This window comes from Cebus imitator, unplaced genomic scaffold (genome assembly GCF_001604975.1).
Source record: "Cebus imitator isolate Cc_AM_T3 unplaced genomic scaffold, Cebus_imitator-1.0 Scaffold258, whole genome shotgun sequence".
In the NCBI taxonomy this organism is placed as follows: Eukaryota; Metazoa; Chordata; class Mammalia; order Primates; family Cebidae; genus Cebus; species Cebus imitator.
Genome location: NW_016107573.1, coordinates 2,971,336 through 2,997,173, shown reverse-complemented (window position 1 = coordinate 2,997,173; position 25,838 = coordinate 2,971,336). Strand labels below are relative to the sequence as shown.

Below are 25,838 nucleotides of genomic sequence, written 5' to 3'. Positions count from 1 at the left end.
TGAGTAGCTGGGATTACAGGCACGCACCACCATGCCCAGCTAATGTTTTGTATTTTTAGTAGAGACGGGGTTTCACCATGTTGACCAGGATGGTCTTGATCTCTTGACCTTGTAATCCACCCGCCTCGGCCTCCCAAAGTGCTGGGATTACAGGCTTGAGCCACTGCTGTATACTTAATGTGATAAATTTTATGTGTATAAATTTTATCTTAATAAAATGTTTATATAGATATGGCCAAATCACCCTCAAAAAGTGATGTCATAATTTTTCAACAACAGTGTGTGAGAATACCTGTTTTTCCACATCCTTGCCAACAGTAGATACTATCAGCTTTTAACATTTTTGTTAATTGAGGGCCGGGGTGCAGTGGCTCAGGCCTGTAATCCCAGCACTTTGGGAGGCCGAGGCCGATGGATCATGAGGTCAGGAGATCAGGACCATCCTGGACAACATGGTGAATCCCCATCTCTACTAAAAATACAAAAATTAGCTGTGTGTGGTGGTGCACTCACCTGTAGTCCCAGCTACTCAAGAGGCTTAGGCAGGAGAATCACTCGAACCCAGGAAGCGGAGGTTGCAGTGAGCTGATATTGCACCACTTCACTCCAGCCTGGTGACAGAGCGAGACTCCATCTCAAAAAAGAAAAAAAAATTTGTTTTTGCTAATTGATAGAAAAAGATTTTTCAAAATTTGCATTTGCTTTATTGTTATTGGGACTGAACATCTTTTCATAAACTTACTGGTTGTTTGTATTTCTTTGCTCTGTGAATCAATTATGACTTGCCCATTTTGCTGCTGTATTGTTTATCTTTTTCTTTCTTTTTTTTTCTTTTTTTTGAGATGGAGTCTCTGTCTCCCAGGTTGGAGTACAGTGGCACGATCTCAGCTCACTGCAACCTCTGCCTCCCAGCTTCAAGTGATCCTCCCACCTCAGCTTTCAGAGTAGCTGGGACTACAGGCGTGCACCACGATGTCTGGCTAATTTTTGTATTTCTAGTGGAGACAGAGCTTCACCATGTTGGCCAGGCTGGTCTGAAATTCCTGACCTCAGTTGATCCACCCGCCTTGGGCTCCCCAAGTGCTGGGATTAGGCATGAGCCACTGCACTCAACCTGTTTATCTTTTTCTGATCGAAGTGTAAGAGCTCCATCTATTTGGGTTATCAACCTTTTGTCTATTTTTACATATCAGACTTGTCAATCTTTTTCTTTGTATGTTTCGAGTGACTTTTAGAATGCCTTTACCAGCCATTATTATATCCATACTCTATTATGTTTTGTTCTGGTATTATTATGGATTTTCACTTATAGGTTTAAGAATTTATTGACTGGTATATGGGTATTGTAGGTAGGGGGTCTGTCTTTTTCTATATATGTAGTAACCTAACCTTTATGTTTTTGTGATCTGCTACTCAGAGCATTTTATCTCATTTCTCATAGTTATAGACAGAGGAAATTATTTCATATCCACATAACCAGACTCTGTTTAACCTAAGTATTGACTCCACAAGTCTTTTAAATGGTGAACTCCTTGAATTTAAATTCAATTAGCTTATGTCAGGAGTAGGTCCAGATTTTCTGGGCCTGGATTTTAATAATTTAGGGGATTGGCTTTAATGCCAGAGTACCAAATTAGGTACAGGCCTATGAAGGTGCAGAGACCTGAAATCCAAGTTTTCTTAGCTTCCCAGTAAATTCACCCTGATTACATTATCAGAGTGCATCTGCTACATAAAAGGATGAGGAGTGGCTATCTCCATCTCTGGAGTGGTATGACTTTGTTTTGTATTCACTAGCTACCACAACTTCAGGATTTTTTTCTTCCCTTGTTGTTTAAAAAGACATTTAAGAGCAGACACATACATCAAGGTGGCTTTAATGTTGGAAGCGGAGTTAGTCCACTGGAGAAGTTCTTTCAGTAGGGTCTTTGCCATCTCTGCATTACTCAAATGTGATGCATTTGATCAGTGGACTAGCTGAGAGCTTGGTATAATAATGGGGATTGTTAATATTGCATGCCTTTGGAACCTGAATTTACAGCTTTAACTTTGCATATCTACCTGCTTTTGCATTAGAGCTTTGTCAGCACTGTTGAGGGATTTGCATATTCAACTAACAGGGCTTCCTTTAGCATCCTACCCTTTCAAAAATCCAGGAGGTAAACAAAGATCAGTGTTGTCATAAGAAATGCAGAGGACTGGCCGGGCGCGGTGGCTCAAGCCTGTAATCCCAGCACTTTTGGAGGCCGAGGCGGGTGGATCATGAGGTCAAGAGATCAAGACCATCCTGGTCAACATGGTGAAACCCCGTCTCTACTAAAAATACAAAAAAATTAGCTGGGCATGGTGGCACGTGCCTGTAATCCCAGCTACTCAGGAGGCTGAGGCAGGAGAATTGCCTGAACCCAGGAGACGGAGGTTGCGGTGAGCTGAGATCGCGCCATTGCACTCCAGCCTGGGTAACGAGAGTGAGACTCCGTCTCAAAAAAAAAAAAAAAAAGAAATGCAGAGGACCGCAATAACAATGATACCTGACTTTCACCATGAGCCATGTGCTGTGCTAAAACCTGTATTGTTTTACTTCATCCTCATTATCCCTAATAAGGCAGATGCTATTATGATCCTCACTCTACAGATGAGGAAGTTGAGGTTTAGAGAGAGGTTGCCTTATTCAAGGCCTCAGAGGGGGGTACTCCAGATGCCCCACCTCCCTTCAAGATCCTTTAAGGCCAGTGCTCTCATCTGACAGATAAGAAGCAGGCTTGGAGAGACCTGAGATCTTCTGGACATCAGGTTGTATATGTCAAGCATACTTTATTTTATTTTATTATTGTTATTTTTTTTGAGATGGAGTTTCGCTCTTGTTGCTCAGACTGGAGTGTAATGGTGCAATCTTGGCTCACTACAACCTCCGCCTCCTGGCTTCAAGCGATTCTCCTGCCTCAGCCTACCAGGTAGCTGGGATTACAGGCATGTGCCACCATGCCCGGCTAATTTTGTACTATTTGTAGAAACAGGGTTTCACCATGTTGATCAGGCTGGTCTCGAACTCCTGACCTCAAGCGATCCACCTGCCTTGGTCTCCCAAGTGCTGGGATTATAAGTGTGAGCCACTGTGTCCAGCCTCAAGCATAGTTTGTTTTTTTTTTTTTGAGACGAAGTTTCACTTTTGTTGCTCAGGCTAGTGTGCAATGGTGAGATCTTGGCTCACCTCAACCTCTGCCTCCCGAGTTCAAGTGATTCTCCTGCTTCAGCATCCCAAGTAACTGGGATTATAGGCATGCGTCTCCACACCCGGTTAATTTTGTATTTTTAGTAGAGACAGGGTTTTTTCGTGTTGCACAGGCTGGTCTTGAACTCCCAACCTCAGGTGATCCGCCCACCTTGGCCTCCCAAAGTGCTGGGATTACAGGCGTGAGCCACCTCGTCTAGCCAAGCATAGTTTTTAAAATTTTGCTGGTCTTATTAATTCAATCCCTATAAGAGTCTGGCAAGATAAATACTATTATTATTTCTGTTTTACAGATAAGGAAACTGAGACACAAAACTTTCACATAGCTACCAAGTGAAAGATGTAAGGTAAAACCTTTGGCAGCCTGCCTCCAGAGCCAGGCTCCTACCCTCGCTCTACAGCTGCCTTGCAGGCAGTACTGTTAAAGCTTAGTACAGTTATGACTTATTACGTCACAACTCTGAGTCTCCCAGAAGCAGAGAAATACCAAGGCCTTTCATTTTTAATTTCTAAAGTTATTTTTTATTTATATAGACGGGATCTTCCACTGTCACTCCGGCTGGAGTGTAGTGGTGCAATCACAGCCACTGCAGCCGTCCACCCTTGGGGTTAAGTGATCCTCCCATCTTGGCCTCCCAAAGTTCTAGGATTACAGGCATGAGCCACAGTGCCCAGCCTATTTTTTTAAATGAAGAAATGCCTAAACTGTGTTACAAAAACTGTGCCGTATTTAAAATGTTTAAATTTGACGAATTCCCTTAAGATTCTAAAAAACAATGCAATACAATTCTGCTCTTTGAAAGAAAATTATAAGATTCAAAAGAAATATTAATTCATGGGGCTTTTATAGTTAAGGTGATATGGGAAATGACGCATAATTTAAAGTTGATGATGAATATCTTCTTTCATTTCTGTGTCTGTAGTTTGGTAGGCTACTTCGTTTGGAGAACACGCCAGAAATTTTAACTCGAGACTCTGAGAATGAGAGAACAGAATGAAAGAATGAGATTTGGTGGTATATAGAACCAGCAGCCTTGCGTCTGACCTCTGTTTTTCCATTGTTGGTGGCTAAAAGAATAAATGTTTATAGAAGATTATACTGTAGTATGGAGCATTGTTGTTTTTGGTAAAATGAGCCACTGTATGCTGATTGATAAGAGATAGGCTTTGGTTTTATATTCTCCTGTATGTTTCTCGGTTAGTTTCTTTTTAAACATTTTTTAACTTTTGATTATTTCCTGATCAGACTTGAGTTTTCTAGGAAAGAAAGAAGTTTTTTTTTTTTTTTTTTTTTTTTTTAAGTCAGAGAATAAATTTCCAAATCATTATCCCCAGAGGGATAAATTAAAATGCAGGGCCTATTTCCAGCCCCATTAAGTGACTTCCCTGTAGCTTTAGGAAGATCAATTAACCTTTTACTCACTTCTTTGTCTGTACGATAGGAATGGCAGTATTGACATCAGATTTTTCCAAAGTATTTTTTGAGACTTGAGTGAAAGTATTAAAAATGCTTCCTGCATTATTCCTGGATTCCCCTAGAATGGGCTGCAATTACCAGTCACTTAGAAGAATTTATAGGGAAGACTCTTATCATGTTTTGCTAATCACAACTTTCACAGTTGTGATTTGGTGTTTCGGTTCTAAAGCTAATGTTTTGGAAGTGACTGCTTTCTTTGAGGGTTAGAAAACATGCCCACATTTCCATACAAATGTCACATTCTTATTAGCACATCACCCATCCATCTCTTACAGGATCATGCAACTCTGTTCATAGATAGAATCAGCTTTGCGTTTTCATTCAGGTATAACAAACTAGCAAGGTTGAAATCTTGACTTGTCATCGGAATTGAATTGCTCCCTGGAGCTGGGAGGGAATGAGATTGAGTCCAGCTCTTCAGAAATGACAGTTATCTTTAGAATCTCAATCACCTGCTCTCCCTTTCTTCTCTTTCCAGTATGGTGACTACGACCCCACTGTTCACAAGCGGGGATTTTTGGCCCAAGAGGAATTGCTTCCAAAAAGGGTAAGAGATTAAATTCCCTTTTTGGGAAGACATAGCAGATATGTGGTCTAAAAGAAAGCTAACCGAAGGACTTGAAGGAATATTGGAAGTACATGGCAAGAAAATTTTAATAAATATTTTGTAATCTTTAGTAAAGTGTGTGGGATCTCTGTTAAGAATATTGAAAAGCAAAGGTTTCTGGTGTCACCAGGACTAGCGTGGCCTGTAAAATGTTTTTTCTAGCCTGGTTATTTCTTTAAATGCGATTGAGCATCACTGATTCAGGAGAAGGCTGAAGCAGAGTGTATTCAGCTAGGGGAATTGAGCTGTTTGCAGTGACAAAAGGAGATGAGGTAGGGGTGGGCATTGTGGTTTTTAATCCTCAGCGTTGTTCATCTTATTCATTAGCCAAACAAGCAGGCCCGCCCTCCCTTTTGCTCCTGCCGATTTTATAGCCCCACTCATCTGTCACTGGGTAATAAAGGCCCTGTCCTCACCTCTCACTGCCTTTACCTTTACCTCGATGGCTCCTGAGCACACAAAGGCCTGAGACGAGTGAGCGTTGCTTCTGACTGAGTTCCGCCGCCAGAGGTGGTCTCTGGGATGTACCACCCAGGCAGGGAACAGGGGCACTGCCAGACAAGGGATCCACCTAGGTCCGAGCTATCGCGCAGCTTTCTGAGTTGCTCCTCTAATAGAATGGTGCCTTATTTACACGCCTTCTCTGTGTGTGACTATCTTCCTGGGTGTAGCTTTTTAAAAATAGCTTTACTGTTTTGTAGAAATGATGCATAATTACAAAAGTGGCAAACAATACCCAAACTTACATTGTGTGTAGGTTTTTGATTTTGCTGGATTTTTTGGTAGGTAATAAATCTGTATCAGATGACTCCAGAAATGTGGGAAGAGAGAATTACTGCCTGGTACGCAGAGCACCGAGGCCGAGCCAGGTGAGGCCCATTCACTGTTGTTTACATTCCTTTCTGGGCTTTTTTTTCCCCTTAAAGAACGACAAAATTAGGACATGGTTGTTGAACAAATTGCAGCACTGAAGTCTATAAAAGAAAAAGGGAGAGCTGGGAGTAGTGCTGGTCTTCAGTTTTGTGTGTGTCCTTTTTCTTGTGCGTATGATATAAAGCAGGCATGCGTACCACCTGTCAGGATGTATAGACCTGCACTCATTGGTAACTCAGTTTAATTTTAAGATTTTTTTTTTTTTGGAGACAGTCTTGCTCTGTTGTCCAGGCTTGAATACAGTGACGCCATCTCAGCTCACTGCAGCCTTGACCTCCTGGGTTCAAGCAAGCCTCCTGCCTTAGCTCCCCAACCCCACCCCAGCTGGCACTACAGGCACATGCCACCACGCCCAGCTAATTTTTCTATTTTTAGTAGAGATGGGATTTCACCATGTTGCCCAGGCTGATCTTGTAGGTTTTTCACTTTTACAAAAATTTCTGCAGTACACAATCTTATTTCAATATGATACCTGTTTGGGAGTTACACGATTATATGAGTAGTTCTGAGGATATATTCTTTAAAACGAGAGTTGCTGGGTCAGAGCATCTGAGCATTTTGCATTTTGATAGGTACCACCAAATTGTTCTCCAAAAAGGCTGTACCTGTTTATACATGCCTGTCGACAAGTGTTATGAGAGTGTCCATCCCCAACCCCATTCTATCCTTAACACTTGTATTTATCAATCTAATTTTTGTAATCTAAAAAGTGAAAAGTTGTATTTCATGTTAGAATTGGCATTCCCCTGATTACTTTAGGAACTGATCATGTTTTCATTAGCCTTTAAAATTTTTTTCTCTTCTTCAAATCAGTTTCCTAACACATGCTTTTTTTTAAAAAAAAACTTAAGAGCAGCGTGCTTATGGAAAAGTAGACAAATTATAAGTATACAACTTGATCAGTTATCATAAGGCAAAAACACCATGTAATACCAGAGGAAGAAATAACCTATGCTCCCCCCACCCCCAATTCCCCTTTCTTCCTCCCCAAAGGCTACCAGTCTACTGATTTTTCATTCCAGATTGGTATTGCCCATTTTAAACTTTGTGTTGTTTTTTGTGTGTCTCATTTTTTTTACTCAACATCATATTGTTAGATTTGGTTTTGTGGCATGTGGCAATAGTATTTTCTATTTCACTGCTGTGTAAACTTCCACTGTATTAGCATACTACAGGTTATTCATTCTACTAATGATGGACAGTTAGGTTGTCAGTTGTCTCCTGGTTTTTGCTGCTACAATAATGTCAAACAATTTCCCAAAGTAATTGTACCAATTTTTTTTTTTTTTTTTGAGATAGAGTCTTGCTCTTTTGCCCAGGCTGGAGTGCAGTGGCGGGATCTCAGCTCACTGCAACGTCTGCCTCCAGGTTCAAGGATTCTCCTGCCTCAGCCTCCCGATTAGCTGGAATCACAGGCGTGTGCTAACCATACCAGGCTAATTTATTAGTAGAAATGGGGTGTTACCATGTTGGTCAGGCTGGCCTTGAACTCCTGACCTCAAGTGATCTGCCTGTCTTGGCCTCCCAAAGTGCTGGGATTACAGGCATGAGCCACCGCACCCGGCGTAATTGTACCAATTTACATCAGCATGTGTATGATTTCTGATTTCTCTACCTGTTCACCAGCATTTGGTGTTCTCTCAGGTTGGATTTTTAAAATTCACTTGAGAGCATTTGGAGATTGGAGAGAGAAGGAAGAGGACAAGGTTATAGGAAGACTTGAGTTAAAATATTTCAATATGATACCTGTTTGGGAGTTTTCTGCAAGTCATTGCTACTTCAAGAACTTACTTTAAATTTGACTTATAACTTGGATGAAGGTGATCTGCCTTGGGTTTTACAACCCAGATAGCTCATGCCCTAACCTCTAACAATACTCAGTCAGGAAGCTTGAAGAGAGAGCAGTTTCATTTCCAAAACTGTCTAGATAAAGAAAGTACACAAAGATAAAGCAACTACTTAAATAAAATGTGAACACCCAAATCTGTTTGAGGATAGAAGATAACATACCACACACTCTTCTTGAATTATTTGAGACGAGTTTACGGTTTACCAAGGGGAAAATGAGAAATTAAGGCTAAGAAACACCGTGATGAGTCTGTTCTCTGACTCTCATTTGATTGGGATGAGAAATTCTGCTTGATCACAGTGTGTTTAATAGACTCGGGGCTGGGCAGAGCTTTGCTGGTATCTGCTGAGGCTCTTGTCTTCTGCCAGCAACATGGCTCTAGAGGAATGGCAGCGTCAGAATGCTTGCCTTGGTGCCTGCCCGCTCTCCACCCATCTCACTTAGCTCCAGTGACAGTGTCTTCCATTCTCCCCACAGGGATGAAGCTGAAATGGAATATCTGAAGATAGCTCAGGACCTGGAGATGTATGGTGTGAACTACTTTGCCATCCGGGTGTGTTGAAACCTCTTTGAGCTCCTTTTGTAGTAAACAGACTAAATAGGGTCAGACTGCTAAAATGGGTTACTTCTTCATTCCAAGGTGATAGAATCTTTTAAGCTTCTGTGGTAGGTAGAGAAAAATAGAGGAAGGAGAGAGAGGTCTTAGTGCCTAACTTTCTATTTTTGGACTTCAATTAGATCATAGGTAATTAAGTGTCACTTGAGCCTTGGGGGACTTGGACCTGGTTCTACTCTCAGCAGAAACCTGTTTGAATGGTCTGAGTGTAAGATTTGATTATTTCTGGCTCTGTGAGATCTTGGTCCACAGGGAGCACCTGTAAGTACTTCTCCCCGCTCCCATACACCCCATCCCCACCCCTGCCCCAGGCACTAGGAGAGTAGATCTGCCTTTATAGATTACTGATTTGTTTGGGATTCTCACTGTGAGGCTAATTGGTTTTCTATTCAGACCATTAATAGTCTGCTGGGAACTCACTGATTCTGCAGGGAGAGGCATTTGTGTGCAGCCCAGATCTGGGCCTTTAGAATGTCTTTCTCCTGTGGGTCAGTTGCTGGATGCAGCTTCTTCCAAAGGGGTACATGCGATTTGCCAAAGCATTTCACCACGGACTCCAAACTGCAGATGAGTAGATGTTAAAACAATCAGGCAGGTCCACCTTTATTATCGTAGTCATGCTTTGCTTTCCCTTATTGGGTTCCTACAGTTGTTGTATTAAATTCAGGTAAACTGAAACACATTTTAAATATTCTAGGATAGCTTTCTACTTACTTTGTATTTTATAAATACAGATTTGTATGGATTACTCTGCATAAGAAAATAAGGCACACTTAAAGTGCCTAAAAGATGCTCCATAATAGTGCAGGAAGGTCTTTTCTAAAGTTCTGTCAGTTTGTATTTGCTAATTGCTTGGTTTCTTTAACGTCAAACTAATGTAACGCATTTCTTTTCTTTTTTTTTTTTGAGGCAGAGTCTCGCTCTGTTGCCTGGGCTGGAGTGCAGTGGTGCGATCTTGGCTCCCTGCAACCTCCACCTCCCAAGTTCAAGCAATTCTCCTGCTCAGCATCCTGAGTAGCTGGGATTATAGGCGTGTGCCACCATGCCTGGCCAATTTTTACATTTTTAGTAGAGATGGGGTTTCACCATGTTGGTCAGGCTGGTCTCGAACTTCTGACCTCGTGATCCGCCCACCTTGGCCTCCCAAAGTGCAAGTGCTGGGATTACAGGCATGAGCCACTGCGCCCAGCCTAATATAACACATTTCTGTGGTTTTGTCAACTCTATTCCTCTTTCCCCATGTGACAGCCACCTAGCTTCTAGAAAACTAAAATTTTATAATCTTCAGAAAACATTTTTTTTTTTCTGAGTGGAAGTCTCGATCTGTTGCCCAGGCTGGAGTGCAGTGGTGTGATCTTGGCTCACTGCAACCTCCACCTCCCAGGTTCAAGCGATTCTCCTGCCTCAGCCTCCTGAGTAGCTGGGACAATAGGCTCTCGCCACCATGCCTGGCCAATTTTTTGTATTTTTAGTAGAGATGGGGTTTCACCATGTTAGCCAGGCTGGTCTCGACCTCCTGACCTCGTGATACGCCCTTCTCAGCCTCCCAAAGTGCTGGGATTACAGACGTGAGCCACCGTGCCCAGCCCACTTTTTTGTTTTTTTAAACATCTTTTTTGTTTTTTAGAGGTGGAGTTTTGCCATATCACCCAGGCCTGCTAGGCTCAAGTGATCCTTCCAAGTAGCTGGGGTGCATCACTGTGCCTGGCTGAAAAAGTTTCTTATTAGGGAATATTTGTACATCAGTCAGACTAATGGATTCTGTTTTGTATGTGTGTTTCCTATATTGAGCAATAGACAAAGCTACTGGCTATTTTAGTGTCTTTTATGTTAAATTTCCTGAAATCTCACCATTAACTAAGGAAGATGTATGCTTAAAACAGTTTAAAAGGGGCTGCTTGAGTCTGCAGCTCTGTCTGTTTAATCTCTAGAAGTGTTGGAGTCATAATGGTAGGAGGCAGAAGGCTGAATCTTTTTTTAAAAATGTAAACCAAATAGTCAGAAACATAATGAAACATCTTATTTTCCAAAATGTACTACAGATTTTAAAGTACAAAGCCTCACTTCTATTAATGCAGTAGCTTTCTTAGCTTTGCTGACAAGCAGAAGAATCTCTCATGGTTTGGTGATAGCGCTTGACTTCAGGGTGTTAGGAGTAAAAAGATTTATGCTGGAGTACTCGCTCCCCCATCTGCTGTTAGGTTGGTACTTCTCACGGTCCCAGTACCTTCTCCGTTTGCAGATCTGTTTTTCTGCCCTTGAGTCTTGGTTCAATTTCTGTTATCAGCAAGGGGTCAGAAGCTGTATTATCTTTGTGCAGCGAGTTTCCTTCCACCTCCAAATGAGGGCTGGACCACAGCACCGGCGGGTGGACCTGCACGTGAGCATACGGCCACCAAGTGTGTAGCAGGGTCAGTGCTGTGGGCGCCCAGGGCACCCGCCGCTGGCTGCTCTGACTGCTGGCCAGGACCACTGTCAGAGGCAGAGCATAGGTCTAAAAGCATAGGCTTTTAGACAGCTTTGTTGATGAATAATTTCTGTAGAATTCCTTTTGATATATATTTTTCAACATGCGATTATTAAAAATTTCAGACTTACAGGAAAATCAAAATAATTTTTCAGTGAATACTTATGTATATGCACAACCTAGATTCTACAGTTAACATTTTACCAGACTTGTTTTATCACATGAAGACTACATTTGATCATAAAATGAGACCATCCAGTCCCAGGCACTTAACGTTTTCTTTCTAGTAGTCCAGCAACGGTTTCTTTAAACATAAGAAATCGTTAAACCTATGGGCTTTAATTCCACACATATGATAGCCTGGTTGTTTAATGAGAGGCAACAACACTTACGTTACTCTTCCTTTAGCTGTCGAGCCAGTGACAGAAGCCCTCAGCGATCGTTCTGGGGGACTCAGAAGTCACAAGAATGGTACAGTTTTGCTTCTGCCTGCCCCGGTTCAGAAAGCTGAAAGCTTCTTGGTTTATAAAACAGCTGTGACTTCTGTTGGGACCTGCTGAAACTTGTCACATGTGACAGTGTGTGCCAGATTCTTTGGAAGGTTGAATAAAATTTCGAGCCTCAGCTGGAGCTTACAGTGGCTGTTCTTATTGGATCCACAGAATAAAAAGGGCACAGAGCTGCTGCTTGGAGTAGATGCCCTGGGGCTTCACATCTATGACCCCGAGAACAGGCTGACCCCCAAGATCTCCTTCCCGTGGAATGAAATCCGAAACATCTCATACAGTGACAAGGAGGTAGGATGTGTCTGTACTGCAGATGCCCCTTGTGGCCCAGGGGTTCAGCAAAAGAGCTTCCCCGTCTGCCCCCCTCGCTGGAGCCTCCCCAGCCAGGGCATCTTCTTGTTATTTGTAGAATCCTTTAATTCCCAGGCTTTGGGGGTGTGGTTGTTGATTTTTGAAATATTTACAGAACAGTACTGGCATCAGTAACCCCACTATGACTAACAGGAAACTGGGAAGCTCAACTTGCCAGGGAGAAACCCCAAAGAATAGTAAACAAAAACAGTCACATTTTCTCATTACTTGGCTTTCTATTTGTGTTGATAAATTCTCTTTTTATTTTATTTTATTTTTTTTTTTGGAGACAGGGTTTCATTACATATGCCCAGACTGAAGTTGAACTCCTGGGCTCAAGCAATCCTTCTACCTCAACCTCCTGAGTAGCTACTATAGGTGTGCGCCACCTGGCTTAAATTCTCTTTGTATTTTAAGTGTGGTCTTTATTTAAGACCAGAATATATGTGGTAGGGAAATATATATACACACATACACACATATGGACATATATGTGTTTTGTGTGTATAGCTCAGTAATGATATAAATAAGGATATTAGGTTAATATGCTTACAAGAATTCAAAAATAATTAAGCTTGAATAACTCAGATGAATGGTCTTGGAGTTGAAATATTTTCATACAGGGTGGTGACTTTTCCCAAAAAGGTCCCATAGGCATAATCTTATGTTCACTTATCTATCCATGCATTCATTCATTCTTCATTAATTTTATTTTATTACTACTGTCTTTTGAGACAGAGTCTCATTCTGTCTCCCAGGCTGGAATGCAGCAGCACACGATCATGGCTCACTGCAGCCTTGACCTCTCTGGACTCAGGTCATCCTCCCACCTCAGCCTCCCAGGTGGCTGAGACTACAGGCGTGTGCCACCACACCTGGCTAATTGTTTGTAGAGATGGGGTTTTGCCACATTGCCCAGGCTGGTCTTGAACTTCTGGGCTCAAGCGATTCTCCCACCTCAGCCTACCAAAGTGCTGGAATTACATGTGTGAGCTGCCATGCTCAGCAATTCTTCATTACTTTTAAAGGAATTATTGAGCATCTTCTTTGTGTTAGATTTCATGAGAAAAACAAAGAGGTAGAAAATTTAGTCTCAGCCTTCAAGGAAGTCAAGTAACTACTCACCTGCTATAATAAATAAGTGCCGTGGAAGAGACATGATGATGACGATATAGTCTTCCACATACAAGCACTTTCACCCCAACCCTCTGAATTTGATCTCTATAAGAACACTGCCGTAAAGGCAGGGGCTGTGTTGTCATTATCTCTGTGTCACGTCAGGAAGCAGAGACACAGAAGGATCAAGTGACCTGTGTCTGAGTGAAATAGCAGAGGGTAAGAGTTGGAGTTGCTGATACCATAACCCCCGCCTTTCAGGGAGACCCAGACGCTGAGGCCTGAGAGCACAGGGCACCAGGCAGAGGAGGCTCCACTCAGTGACCTCCTGGCACCTGCACAGCCAGGACACAGAGTAGGGAATGAAGTACAGGAACGGCTTATGTTGCTGCCTGCAGAGCCCCAAACCTGAGCATATTTCCTGTTTTCTCTTTCCTCTTTCTTCATGGCAACTCAAGGAAGCAAACACCAACCAGGCCCTTGGCTTCCAATATGTGGTTGGGATCTACTCAGCCATGCTTGATAAGACAGACCAAACCACTTAATTCAAAACATTCTGACTTTGAAGTTTTTGTAAGTAGTTAGCCCAGGAGATAAGCATTTAAGTATTTCTTTTTTAAAGTATTTAAAATGAAAGTTCCACATGACATAAAGCAGTATGTGTGCACCGTATGGTAGTTTTTCATCTCCCAATTTCATAGTCTGTTTATCACACATCCACACATTTGTGCGCTAAAGGCTCCCTAAACATCCGTTCTTCAAAGAACCCAAGGATTAAAACCTCCCCTAGTATGGCCTGACACAGTAAACTCTAATATGCTCTCTCAGGGGGCCAGCCGCCATCATGTTCCATCATGTCAGTAACTCATGCAATAAGCAGACCCCAAGCTGACTTGACATAAAAGAAGTAGTCTTGGTAGTTTTGCATGACAGCTGGGCTGTCAAAACAGAAATGTTAGTTTATTTTAAGTGATCCATTGATTCTTTGTGTACACCCTGGCATGGTGCAGAACCTGCAGAAATCTGGGATCTGTTTGTTCTTATCGAGAGTGGTTGAGAGCAGCAGCCATTTGTTCCTTACAGGCTTTCCTGCTAGTGGTCTGACCCTGGGCTCGCCTACCAGGCCACCACCCTATCCTTATCATTCATCTTTCTCTCCACTTTGATTTCAGGATCAGGAACTGTTTTCCTTTCTATGATAGTCCACTTTTTTCCCATTTGATTCTTTCTATTAACAGCTTTTATCAAATTATTCCCATCTTCAGAAACCTGTGGTGAGTCTGGGTATCCTGTCACATCAAATCTAAACACCTTTTTTTTTGAGATAGGGGTCTCACTTATTGCTCAGCCTGGAGTGCAGTTGTGCAATTACAGCTCACTGCAGCCTCTAACTCCTGGCCTCAAGTGATCTTCCCGCCTCAGCCTCCCAAAGTGTTGGGATGACAAGTGTGAGCCACCATACCTGGCCACCTCTGACCTTTATTCTCACTGCCAGCCCCTACGCCACCTCTTATCCCTCCCAGGCTGAGCCTATTATATCATCTTAGTCACCAAAAAGCTAACACACACACACACACACACACACCCCTCATTTCCCTATCTCTACCTTATTACTGGTGCTGCCTTGTGCACAATGCCCCTTCAGCCTGCCTTTTAGCTATGCTGTTGGATTCTTCTTCTAAGATCAGCTTCACTCTCCCCTGCTTATGGTGGATCTACTCTAAACCTTCCCACACATTTGTGATTTGCACCACCCAACAAAGCACTAATATATGATGTGATTTCTTGAGTAATTGGCTGTTGTTAGCCTAGCTCCAACTGGATGGTGAGCTTCATGAAGGCAGGGCCATGCCCTAGACTGTAGCCCTCCAGTTTTGGGCTCAGGGGTGGGCCCATTAACCATGCTTATTTTAGGTTGTCAAGAATCCCTTCCTCACACTCATGCCTAAGATGGTCTAGAGAGTGCACATTCCACAGCCCCAGACTTGGTGCTCCTAATTCCCCGAGGATACTGGGAAGCCAGGACAAGGCATAACTTAGTGCCTGATGCTGGGAAGCCAGGACAGGGCGTAACTTCATGCTGGTCTGTGGCCAGTGTGGCTGCTGCATTTGTGGAATTTCCAGTTGGTGGTAACATTTCAGGCTGTGGGACTGAAACTCTGTTCTGCTTCCTTCTTCCAGTTTACTATTAAACCACTGGATAAGAAAATCGATGTCTTCAAGTTTAACTCCTCAAAGCTTCGTGTTAATAAGCTGGTAAGTTGAGATCCTGGTTTTCATTACTGATAATGGTAGCTTTTCTAGAATTGAATACTTCTTTTTAAAGAATATCAGAGTGGGTCGGGCACAGTGACTCACGCCTGTAATCCCAGCACTTTGGGAGACCAAGGTGGGCGGATGACGAGGTCAAGAGATCGAGACCAGCCTGGCCAACATGGTAAAACCCTGTCTCTACTAAAAATACAAAAATTAGCTGGGCGTGGTGGTGTGAGCCTCTAGTCCCAGCTACTTGGGAGGCTGAGGCAGGAGAATTGCTTAAACCCTGGAGGCGGAGGTTGCAGTGAGCTGAGACCTCGCCATTGCACTCCAGCCTGGGTGATAGAGCGAGACTCCTTCTCAAAAAAAAAAAAAAATCAGAGTGACATCTTGTGAAGTGTAGAATGCTATCTCACTTGGTGCACACTTTCTCTTTAGCTTAAAGAGTTAAAACCAAATTATGAGGAAACTTTACAATGATTTTTATTGCAGTATTTCATACATATAAAAGGATAAGCATAACTTACATAAGTTATAAAGAACAACAAAAGTGAATAGCTGTGTACCTATGACCTTGCTTTAAGAAATAGCACAGTCCCAATACTGTCGACCCTTCATGTTAACACCCTACTGGACTGTCCCTTCCCTCTCCCCAAGGGTGATCACCGTTGTGAGTTGAGTATTCATTATCCCCTTGCTTTTCAACAGAATTTTATTACATATGCGGCAAAAGAAAAATGCTATTCAGTGTTATGTGTTTATGAAATTTATCCAAGTGCTGTCAACTATATATATTCTTCTATCACTTGCCTTTTCCTGTTTCATTTTCTTTGGAGATATATCTTTGTTGATGCTTAAAGATTATTTATTCTCACCTCTGTAGCACTCTGTTATAGATATAAATTTTTTCTCATTCCTCTTTCACTGGATAATTAAATGCTTTTTACTTCTATACCGTTTTAACAGGCTGTTAAGAAAACTTTTGTATCTGCCTCCTGGTGCATGCACATAGGAGTCTTGAGTATACTGGGCTAGGTGGGGTGGCTCACGCCTGTAATCCCAGCACTTGAGGAGGTCAAAGTGGGAGGATTGTTTGACGCCAGGAGTTCAAGACCAACCTGGCCAACATAGCAAGACCCTGTCTCTAAAAAAAAGAATATAAATAAAATTTTTTAAGATAAAAAATAGAGTTTAGAGTATATACACAGGAATAGAAGAATAGGGCTTAGTATATGTTCAGATTTCAAAATTGTGATGCATTATTTTCTAAAGAAGGTGAATCGATTTTTACAGACCCAACAGTAGTGGGTGAGACTTCCTTTTTGCTATCCTTAATACTTGTATTATCAGCCTTTTAAAATTTTTGCCAATCTTGTACATATAAAATGATATCTCATTATCATATTAACTTTTTTTTTTTTTTGAGACAGTCTCACTCTGTTGCCCAGGCTAAAATGCAGTGCCACAATCATGGCTCACTGCAGCTTAGGCCTCCCCAGGCTCAGGTGATCCTCTCACCTCAGCCTCCCGAGTAGCTGGGACTATAGACACACTCCACCATATCCAGCTAATATTTTGTATTTTTTATAGAGAGGAGGTTTCGCCATGTTGTCCAGGTTTATCTTGAACTCCTGGGCTCAAGCAATCTACCTGCCTCCACTTCCCAAAGTGCTGGGATTACAGACGTATGCCACCATGTCTGGCCAAATTTTTTGATTTTTTGTAGAGATGGGGTCTCACTATGTCATCCAGGCTGGTCTTGAACTCCTGGGCTCAAGAATCTTCCCACCTTGGCCTCCGAAAGTGCTGGGATTACAGGTGTGAGCCACTACACCTAGCCTGTTTTTATAATATTGGCTATATCTTCTAGTTTGTAGCTCTGTTTTTCTTTTTTTACATCTTGACAATATAAATTTTTTATTTAAATATAGACAAATATGTAGATTTTTTCCTTAATCACTTTTTTTGTGTCTTACTTGGCATCTTCTCTTATCCTATGATCATAAAGTTGTTCTTCTATATTGTTTTCTAAAATTTCAAAGGCTTGATCTTTGTATTTAAGTCTTTAATCCTTCTGGAGTTGATTTTTGTGTAAGGTGTGAGGGAGGGATCCAACTTATTTTTTTTCCACATGCATAACCTGTTGTCTCAGCCCAGCTTACTGAAGGAGCTTTCCTATCCTCCCTGGTCTGGAGAACCACATCTTGATGTAGGAGAGTAAGGTGCACCCGGAAGACATGGTGAAGTGTCCTCCAGTCCTGCCTTCATTTGTGATTTTTACTTCCTGGCATATCTGAGGCACCTTCATTTTGCATGTCTCCAGAGCTAAGAGCACTAGAGGCTGCTAGTAGGGCTTTGATATTTCACTCCATGCATTCATCTTCATGTTAATGGCTACCTGCAAAAGCCCAAACTGCTATCATTGCACTGGTGGCTGTTAGGCAGTGAAATAAATTTGTGGATATTAACCTTTTTGTCTACTTCTGTGGCCACAGATTCTCCAGCTATGTATCGGGAACCATGATCTATTTATGAGGAGAAGGAAAGCCGATTCTTTGGAAGTTCAGCAGATGAAAGCCCAGGCCAGGGAGGAGAAGGCTAGAAAGCAGGTGAGCAAGACCTTGTTTTCACTGATGATGTCACTGTGTGGTCAGTCCTGGCTTGGGAGGTGAGGAGTGGTTGTGGGCTGACAAGAGTCTTTTTGCCATGCATATGCCTGCCTTGTTTTATCTTGTTGGATCTTCATTTGCTGATGCCTACCTGGTGGGATGTCAGTTGTGGAAATGAGGAGTAAACCCTAATATCATACCTAAAAGAAACAGCCCTAGTAATTTCTACACTTAGAGAAATTAGGTGTGATTAACACCGGTTTGGGACAAGGTAGCCAAGCATCCATGCATCTATCTGTCTGGCTAGCTAGCTTGCTTTCTTTTTTTGCCCGTCTGCCTCCTTGCATAGCCTTCTCCTCTTCTAATTAGATGGTGATAGAATGCAGGGTGGCATTTCAGTGCTTGCTGCTGGGATGCTAATTTGACTCTGGCCGCACTTCCCCACTGCAGGTCAGGCCTCATGGCAAGTCATCTGCCCCAGGAGGTGCCAGGAGCACCTATCAGCACATTGGGTGATCTGCATCAGTTTTCTACTCACAAACCTTCTCTACTCATGGAAATCCACATAACGAATTTGGGTCTTACTGCTGAGAATATCAATTGTGTTTTTGGATAAACTACTAGATGGAGTAGCAGCAGCTGCAGTTGGCTGCCCTCAGGACTTGCAAGCTCCGAGGTGTAATAATTAGTCTGTGTGCAGCTTTCTGATTTGGATACACATTGGAGAGGCTGGCTCCCAGCCCTAGGTTTTAGAGTAAAATGCCCAGTGTGCTTCCAGCTCTCCATCTCTTTGCTTTCTGAGATGGCAGGCCACAGATGTGTTCTTTGGGGGGCTTTGGAGGTGATGGGTTTGTTTTTGTTGGACAAAGAAATGCTACTGAGCCACCATGGGGTCATAGTGGCAGTTTCACAAAGAGCTCTTGGCAGTGGCTCATCCCTGTAACTCCAGCATTTTGGGAGATCAAGGCAGGAGGATCACTTGCCTAGGAGTTTGAGGCTGCAGTGAGCTATGATTGCATCACTACATTCCAGCCTGGGTGACCAAGCAAGACCCTGTTTCAAAACAGAAACAAAAGCAAAATACCAAAAAAAAAAACAAAAAAAGCTAATTCACAGAAGAGAAGCCTGAATGGCCAATACATATGAAAAGATGCTCAACCTCAAAAAAAAAAAAAAAAAAAAAAAAAAAAAAAAAAAAAAAAAAAAAAAAGAAGAAGGAAGAGGAGGAGGAGAGCTCTCCTTGACCTTTTTCTTAGCAGAGCAAAGCTTAGAAGTTAGAAATCTGAAAGCGTCAAGGAGTAGCCTGCGGGCCCTGGCAGAGAATAGCAGAAACACTGCAGATTGGCGCTACATACAGCACAGCAGAGCCACAAACCTGGCATCTGGGCAACAGCAGATCAGGTGGACAGACACTAACTTTGGAGCCAGATCTGAAATTTAGAATATGACTAAGTCAGTGGCTTACCTTCCAGACCTCAGTTGTCTCATCCATCAGGTGAAACTAATGATACACCTTCTCCATCTCAGATGAAGGGACATATATTACACCTTACAGTCTTTATAAGCAGTAAACTGCTTTTGTGAGTAGGAGGTCCTTTATATTGGGGTAGAGGTCTCAGGGAAAGTACAGTGCCAGGAACTGAAGGAGATTACCTGGGCTTTTTTTTTTTTTTTTTTTAATATAGAAGAGACAGGGTCTCGTTTTGTCATCCAGGCTGGAGTGCAGTGGTGCCATTGTAGCTCACTGTAGCCTCAAACTCCTGGGCTCGAGCAATCCTTCTGCCTTGGCCCCTCAAGTGGCTGGGACTACAAATTCGTGCTACCATACCTAGTTAATTTAATTGTTTTGTAGAGATCAGGTCTTGCCGTGTTATCCAGGCTGATCTCAAACTCCTGGGCTCAAGCATTCCTCCCACCTCGGCCCCCCAAAGTGCTAGGATTATAGGCATGAGCCATGGCCCGCCCTTCCCTCCTTCCTTCCTTCCTTCCTTCCTTCCTTCCTTCCTCCCTCCCTCCCTCCCTCCCTCCTTCCCTTTCTTCTTTTATTCTTTCCTTCTTTTGAATTACAGTGATGTAGTAATCCACCTTATGGAAATTGTAATATGATGGAAATTAGAGAACAAATTGGCCACGCTTTTCATTGACTTGCAAGAAGAAAACTGGAGAACTTCCACTGTTTTATTGCTTCTCTTTGCATTATCCTTTCAAGCTCCAATGTGTGTTTGTGTGTGTGTGTCTGTGTGTGTGTGTGTGTGTCTGTGTGTGTGTTTGTAAAATAAATTTTTTTTTGGCTTAGGATTTAGATAAAGCAGCAGTTTTAAAAACCTTGTATGACCAGAGTGTGGGATAAGATTGAAGCAAGAAGTAATTAAATGTGCTTTAATTATGTAAGGCAGAAAATAGTGCAGTGGTCACTTCTGGATTCTGCTTTTGAACTCAGTTAGTACCCTGAGATCACAGAGGAATGGCACTGTCTTGTGCTTGTTCCCCTTATTAAGCTCAGCATGTGGTCCAATTAATGTAGTGATCCAGAAGGCGAGGGAGGTGGTGGTGGCTTTGTACTGTTGCCTTAAGGACAGGGGGCTGTGTTCCCCGCCTGGCTTCCTCCTGTCATAGGCCTGGCTCAGGAGTTGTCTCTGCGTGAGGCTGTGCAAGTCTGCTGTGGCTGTTGCAGCTCCCCCCTGTGAAATACAATGTGTGAACTATTGATGCATCACGCAGAATGATTCCATCTTCTCTGTGGGTCAGAGGCAAGAGTGGAGCTATTGTTGATGAAATCAGAGATGTGAGAGGGGTCCACGTGGATTAGAAATGGTGAGCTGGCTTGCCTGACCAGATGAGAAAGCTGCTTATTTCTGGGGCTGTGTCTCAGAGAGGAGATCCTGCATTGAATCCTGTCAGCCACCGGCCAGAGCCACCTGAGGTTTCCCAGCAAAAAGCATCATTGGCAAAGTAGCCACTCCAGTGCACCGTGTATAAGAATGCCTCTTTCTATCCAGGTCGAGACTTGGCTTGTTTTTTTTTGTTTGTTTGTCCATTTGTTCATTCACCATTAGAATTTTTTCAAGGGGCACAACTTTCCATTCTGCAATTGGTTTAGAAGGACGGGGTTACAGGGCAATAAGAATGACCCTGGCTACCTAAAGGAAAGGGAATAAAAAGGTCCCAAAAGGGGAGACTCTGGAGATGGGGCATCTTTGGTCCCTTGTGGCACCTAGGTCTTGAGCCCTGTGATTTGATGACTGTTTTTCTTCACCCCCTGCAGATGGAGCGGCAGCGCCTCGCTCGAGAGAAGCAGATGAGGGAGGAGGCTGAACGCACAAGGGATGAGCTGGAGAGGAGGCTGCTGCAGCTGAAAGAAGAAGCAACAATGGCCAACGAAGCGCTGGTGATTTCTGAGGGACCGGGGTTCCAGGAGGCTACCTGGGACTTCCTTGGCTTTTCTGGAACTCAGTCTCCTGAGGACCATGAGTTACCAGCATTTGCTTTGATATACTTTATTTCAGCTTTTAAAAAGTTAGTGCCTTTTCTCTCCACCTGTGTTGGCAGAAGCAGATTTAGGTTGAACTCATGTGCAGCCGAATTCCACTTTCACCACGAGGTTGCCTTTACAGCCCGGCTTCTCGGCCTTGGCACCACTGACATTTGGGGCTGACCATCCTTTGTTGGGGGCACTAGATGCCAGTAGCAGCACCTCACCTTCCATTTGTAACAATCAAAGCATCTTCAGACATTGCCACGTCTCTTTTTTATTTTTTTTGAGATGATATTTTGCTCTTGTTGCCCAGGCTGGAGTGTAATGGTACGATCTTGGCTCACTGCAACCTCTGCCTCCCAGGTTCAACTGATTCTCCTGTCTCAGCCTCCTGAGTAGCTGGGATCACAGATGCGTGCCATCACACCCAGCAAATTTTTTGTCTTTTTAGTAGAAACGGGGTGTTACCATGTTAGCCAGCCTGGTCTTGAACTCCTGACCTCAAGTGATCTGCCCGCCTTGACCTCCCAAAGTGCTAGGATTACAGGCACGAGCCACCATGCCCAGCCTGCTGCATGTCTCTTGCAGGGAGCAAAAACTCCTCTGGTTCGAACCACTGATTTAAAGGGAAAGAACAGAGTTTAAGTTGTTTTTCTCCGCGTGACACATAAGGCTGAGCTGAAGTGGGTACTCAGAGGAGGTGCTCTTTTTGTTCCCCATGGGTGCAGCCCGAAGGGTCCTTCTGAAAAGCTGAGGAATGTGGCTTGTCACCTCTTGTCAGAGGGTCATGGGGGGCACTCACCAGCAGGGTCCCAGGAGTCCAAGACTCTGGTTCGTCCTATCTCCGTGTTTAAGGTAGATCTGGGCAGGAGAGTAGCACGTTATCCCACTTCAGCTACGAGCCCCATGCCTTCCAGATGCGGTCCGAGGAGACGGCCGACCTGTTGGCCGAAAAGGCCCAGATCACCGAGGAGGAGGCAAAACTTCTGGCCCAGAAGGCTGCAGAGGCCGAGCAGGAGATGCAGCGCATCAAGGCCACAGCCATTCGCACGGAGGAAGAAAAGCGCCTGATGGAGCAGAAGGTGCTGGAGGCCGAGGTGTTGGCGCTGAAGATGGCTGAGGAGTCAGAAAGGAGGTGAGGGGACGCCGAGCACCATACTGGCGAGGAGGCTGGTGAAGGGCCGCAGTCCAGCCTGCCCTGAGGCTGAGCTCCATAGCAGCCATCCTCAAGCTGCTTCCCCATCTTCTGAACTGTAGGGAGGCTACTTCTTTGCTGATGGCGACTGGTGCTTCATCCAGTTTGGGGCTGGCACTGCTGGATGGGCACGGGAACTCAGTTCTCCTGCCAGGTGCACCTCCCTGGTCGTGCTTATACCTCTGTGATAAGCCCCTGACCCTCTGATGGCCGTGTGTGCAGGAAAACCCCTGAGCATATCCACAGACTGCTTTCAGCTGAAGAGATGTGAGAAGGCTCTTAGTTCATTTAAAAAAAACAACAACAACATGGTTCTTTTCTGCTTTCATTCAGTGGAGCTGCAGAACAGCAGCTGCTTGCCTTTAAAGGGAAACTAGTGCCTGCATCCCCCAGCCTTCCTTGGCACGTGGGGGAGGAGGGCTAGGATAGTCTCTGTGACTGGGATGTCCCACTCATGGCCAGGTTGAAGGATGGAACTGTTGTCTGTACTTCTGAAAGACTATTCTAGGCCTGCAACCTTCAGATAAACACTGACACATTCCCCACAGCTTTTGGCTGTTGATTTAGAGCACTTGAATTTGGCTTTTAGTTACCAAGGTGCATTCACTACAGTTTTCCTTACTACCCTTTGCATGTCATTCTGGGAATATGGTTTCTTTTTGCCTGCCCTGCTTCAGCCCCCTCGCTGTATGCAGGTCACACTCCCTGTGCATGGCAGATGAGAGGTGCAGAGAGCCTGCAGTTAGGGACTGGATAGAACACCCTGGTCTGCCATTTGGCTTTGGACTAGGGACTGCACACACACAACCTGTGATGCAGGTTGGGCCAGGTCCCTGTGCCAAGCCTCACATGCCGTGTCTACCCCAAGCCCCACAGCGTGAGGATCTTCACCAAGGTGCAGTGCTGCTCAGTGACAGGGCTCATCTTCCTGCCGGAGAAAGTGGGCACAAGGCCCGCAGGTGTTTTACCTGGGGGCTGTGAAGACGCAGCTCTTGCATATTCTGCCCCTTGCGATCTAATATAAGAACTTTGATCCTCCAGGCTTTTCCTTTGCCCAGCTTACTTTGACCCAAAAATAAAGCAGAGAAAACTGCTGGTGCCTCCTCCAGCTCCTCCCTCTCCTGGCTGCAGATGGTACGGTTTGTCTCATTCCCCACCAGTTTTCCTGCTCTTCCAGTTTAGATTTACCAGCCCAAACGAAAATCTTCAGGAATGTTGTCCTTGCTTTGGAAGTTTTCATGTAAATGTCCCTGTCCCACTGTCCTTTTTCGCCTCTTCAGATACCATCCTTAGGGTTAACCAAGGTCTCTCCTTTGCACAGGTGGGGTGGGGTCTTTTACCTCCACCTGCTCTGTTCTGTTCTGTGAAGCTGACGTCTCCTTTCCTTGCAGGGCCAAAGAGGCCGATCAGCTGAAGCAGGACCTGCAGGAAGCGCGTGAGGCGGAGCGAAGAGCCAAGCAAAAGCTCCTGGAGATTGCCACCAAGCCCACGTACCCGGTGAGCATGGGGGGGTTGCCAACTGGGGCTGCCTTAGCCCTGGTGATATTCTCTTTCCTCCTGGCCCTTCGGTTCATCTGGCAGTGCCTTCAGGCTGACCATTCAAGTAAATGCATGGCAGGATGAGAGGTGCAGAGAGCCTGCAGTTAGGGACTGGGTAAAACACCCTGGTCTGCCATTTGGCTTTGGACTAGTTAGTTGTCTCTGGTTACCTAGATAATAGGCAACAGGGCCTTTTCCAGCTCTGGACTCTTTTTCATGTTCTAAGTGATATAGTCCCAAATTATCCTCAAGAGAATTTGCTCTCTTGCCTCTTAATGCTGAGCTGAATATAATCTTCAACTATCAGTATATACCATATATCATAATTATAGTTTTGGGAAGGGATTGGCTGTACATCTCAGAGTGAGTTATTGCTGTGCAAGAACAAGCAGCCAATCACAGTTTCAGGACAGAGAGGCAGACTTCCTATTAAATGGGGTCACAAAATGAATCGAAGCCTCTTTCCTTCCTTTCTTCTGTGCATTCAGTTCGGCACTTTTTTTTTTTCATATTTGTTCTGCGTCCACATAGTGCCACGTAGTTGGAAGTCTCTATCCTGACAGGTGTTCTCAGGGTGCACAGGTGCCTAGAGGAGGAGGACACAGCCCAGCCTGGAGGGGCAGGAGAGGCTCCGTATGCTGTCTGCACTGAAGCTTGAAGTAGGAGCAGGACGTAGCCAGGTGGAGAAGAGAACATAGGGTATTCAGGATGAGGGCACAGATGCACACATGGCCCAGACTCACACACGGCACAGTCATGCACATGGCACATCCACACACAGCACGGACAAACACACACACACCCGTACATACATTCATGCACACGGCACAGGCACATACATGACACAGATGCACACAGGGCACCAGAGGCACAAGCTGCCCAGGGTTCGAGGTGGGGGAAATGTAAGCAGTTTGCTGTTGTCATATATCCTGGTTCTCTGTTACTATGTAACAACCCACCCAAGCCAACCACGTGGCCCAAAACAACCCTTTATTAGTACCTCTGGTAGCTTGTTGGGTTGACTGGGCCAGACAGAGATCTTTGCTGGGGATCTCTCTGGTGGTCACAGTCAGATGGTAGCTGGGACTGGAGTCATCTGAGCCCTCAGCTTGGCTGAACACCTGAGATGTGTGTGTTGTTTTTATTTATTATTACTATTTTATTTATTTATTTATTTAGAGAGTTTCACTCTGTCACCCAGGCTGGAGTGTGGTGGCACCATCTCGGCTCAGTGCGACCTCCACCTCCTAGGCTCAAGCAATCCTCCCGCCTCTTGTCTCTTGAGAAGCTGGGACCATAGGTGTGCGCCACCATGCCCAGCTAATTTTGTGTGTGTGTGTTTGGTAGGGACAGGGTTTTGACATGTGGCCCAGGCTGGTCTCAAACTCCTAAGCTCAAGTGATCTGCTCGCCTCTGCTTCCCAAATTGCTGGGATTATAGGTGTGAGCCACTGTGCCCAGTCTATGTGTGTTGTTTTTAAAATATACACTGGAGGCCGGGCACGGTGGCTCAAGCCTGTAATCCCAGCACTTTGGGAGGCCGAGGCGGGTGGATCACGAGGTCAAGAGATCGAGACCATCCTGGTCAACATGGTGAAACCCCGTCTCTAC

At 44.3% G+C, this 25,838-nt stretch overlaps 1 protein-coding gene across 5 annotated transcripts in view; it reads left to right on the top strand.

Annotated features, from left to right (window-relative positions):
- NF2 (neurofibromin 2) overlaps nt 1-25,838 on the top strand; it is a 93,489-nt gene that overhangs the window by 49,495 nt on the left and 18,156 nt on the right. For all 5 annotated transcript variants that reach the window (XM_017499663.2, XM_017499662.2, XM_017499661.2 and 2 more), the window contains exons 5-13: nt 5,188-5,256; nt 6,103-6,185; nt 8,576-8,651; nt 11,844-11,978; nt 15,336-15,410; nt 17,906-18,019; nt 21,285-21,407; nt 22,412-22,629; nt 24,081-24,186. In XM_017499663.2, the coding sequence (XP_017355152.1) occupies nt 5,188-5,256; nt 6,103-6,185; nt 8,576-8,651; nt 11,844-11,978; nt 15,336-15,410; nt 17,906-18,019; nt 21,285-21,407; nt 22,412-22,629; nt 24,081-24,186 (999 nt within the window). The remainder of the gene's footprint in view (nt 1-5,187; nt 5,257-6,102; nt 6,186-8,575; nt 8,652-11,843; nt 11,979-15,335; nt 15,411-17,905; nt 18,020-21,284; nt 21,408-22,411; nt 22,630-24,080; nt 24,187-25,838) is intronic.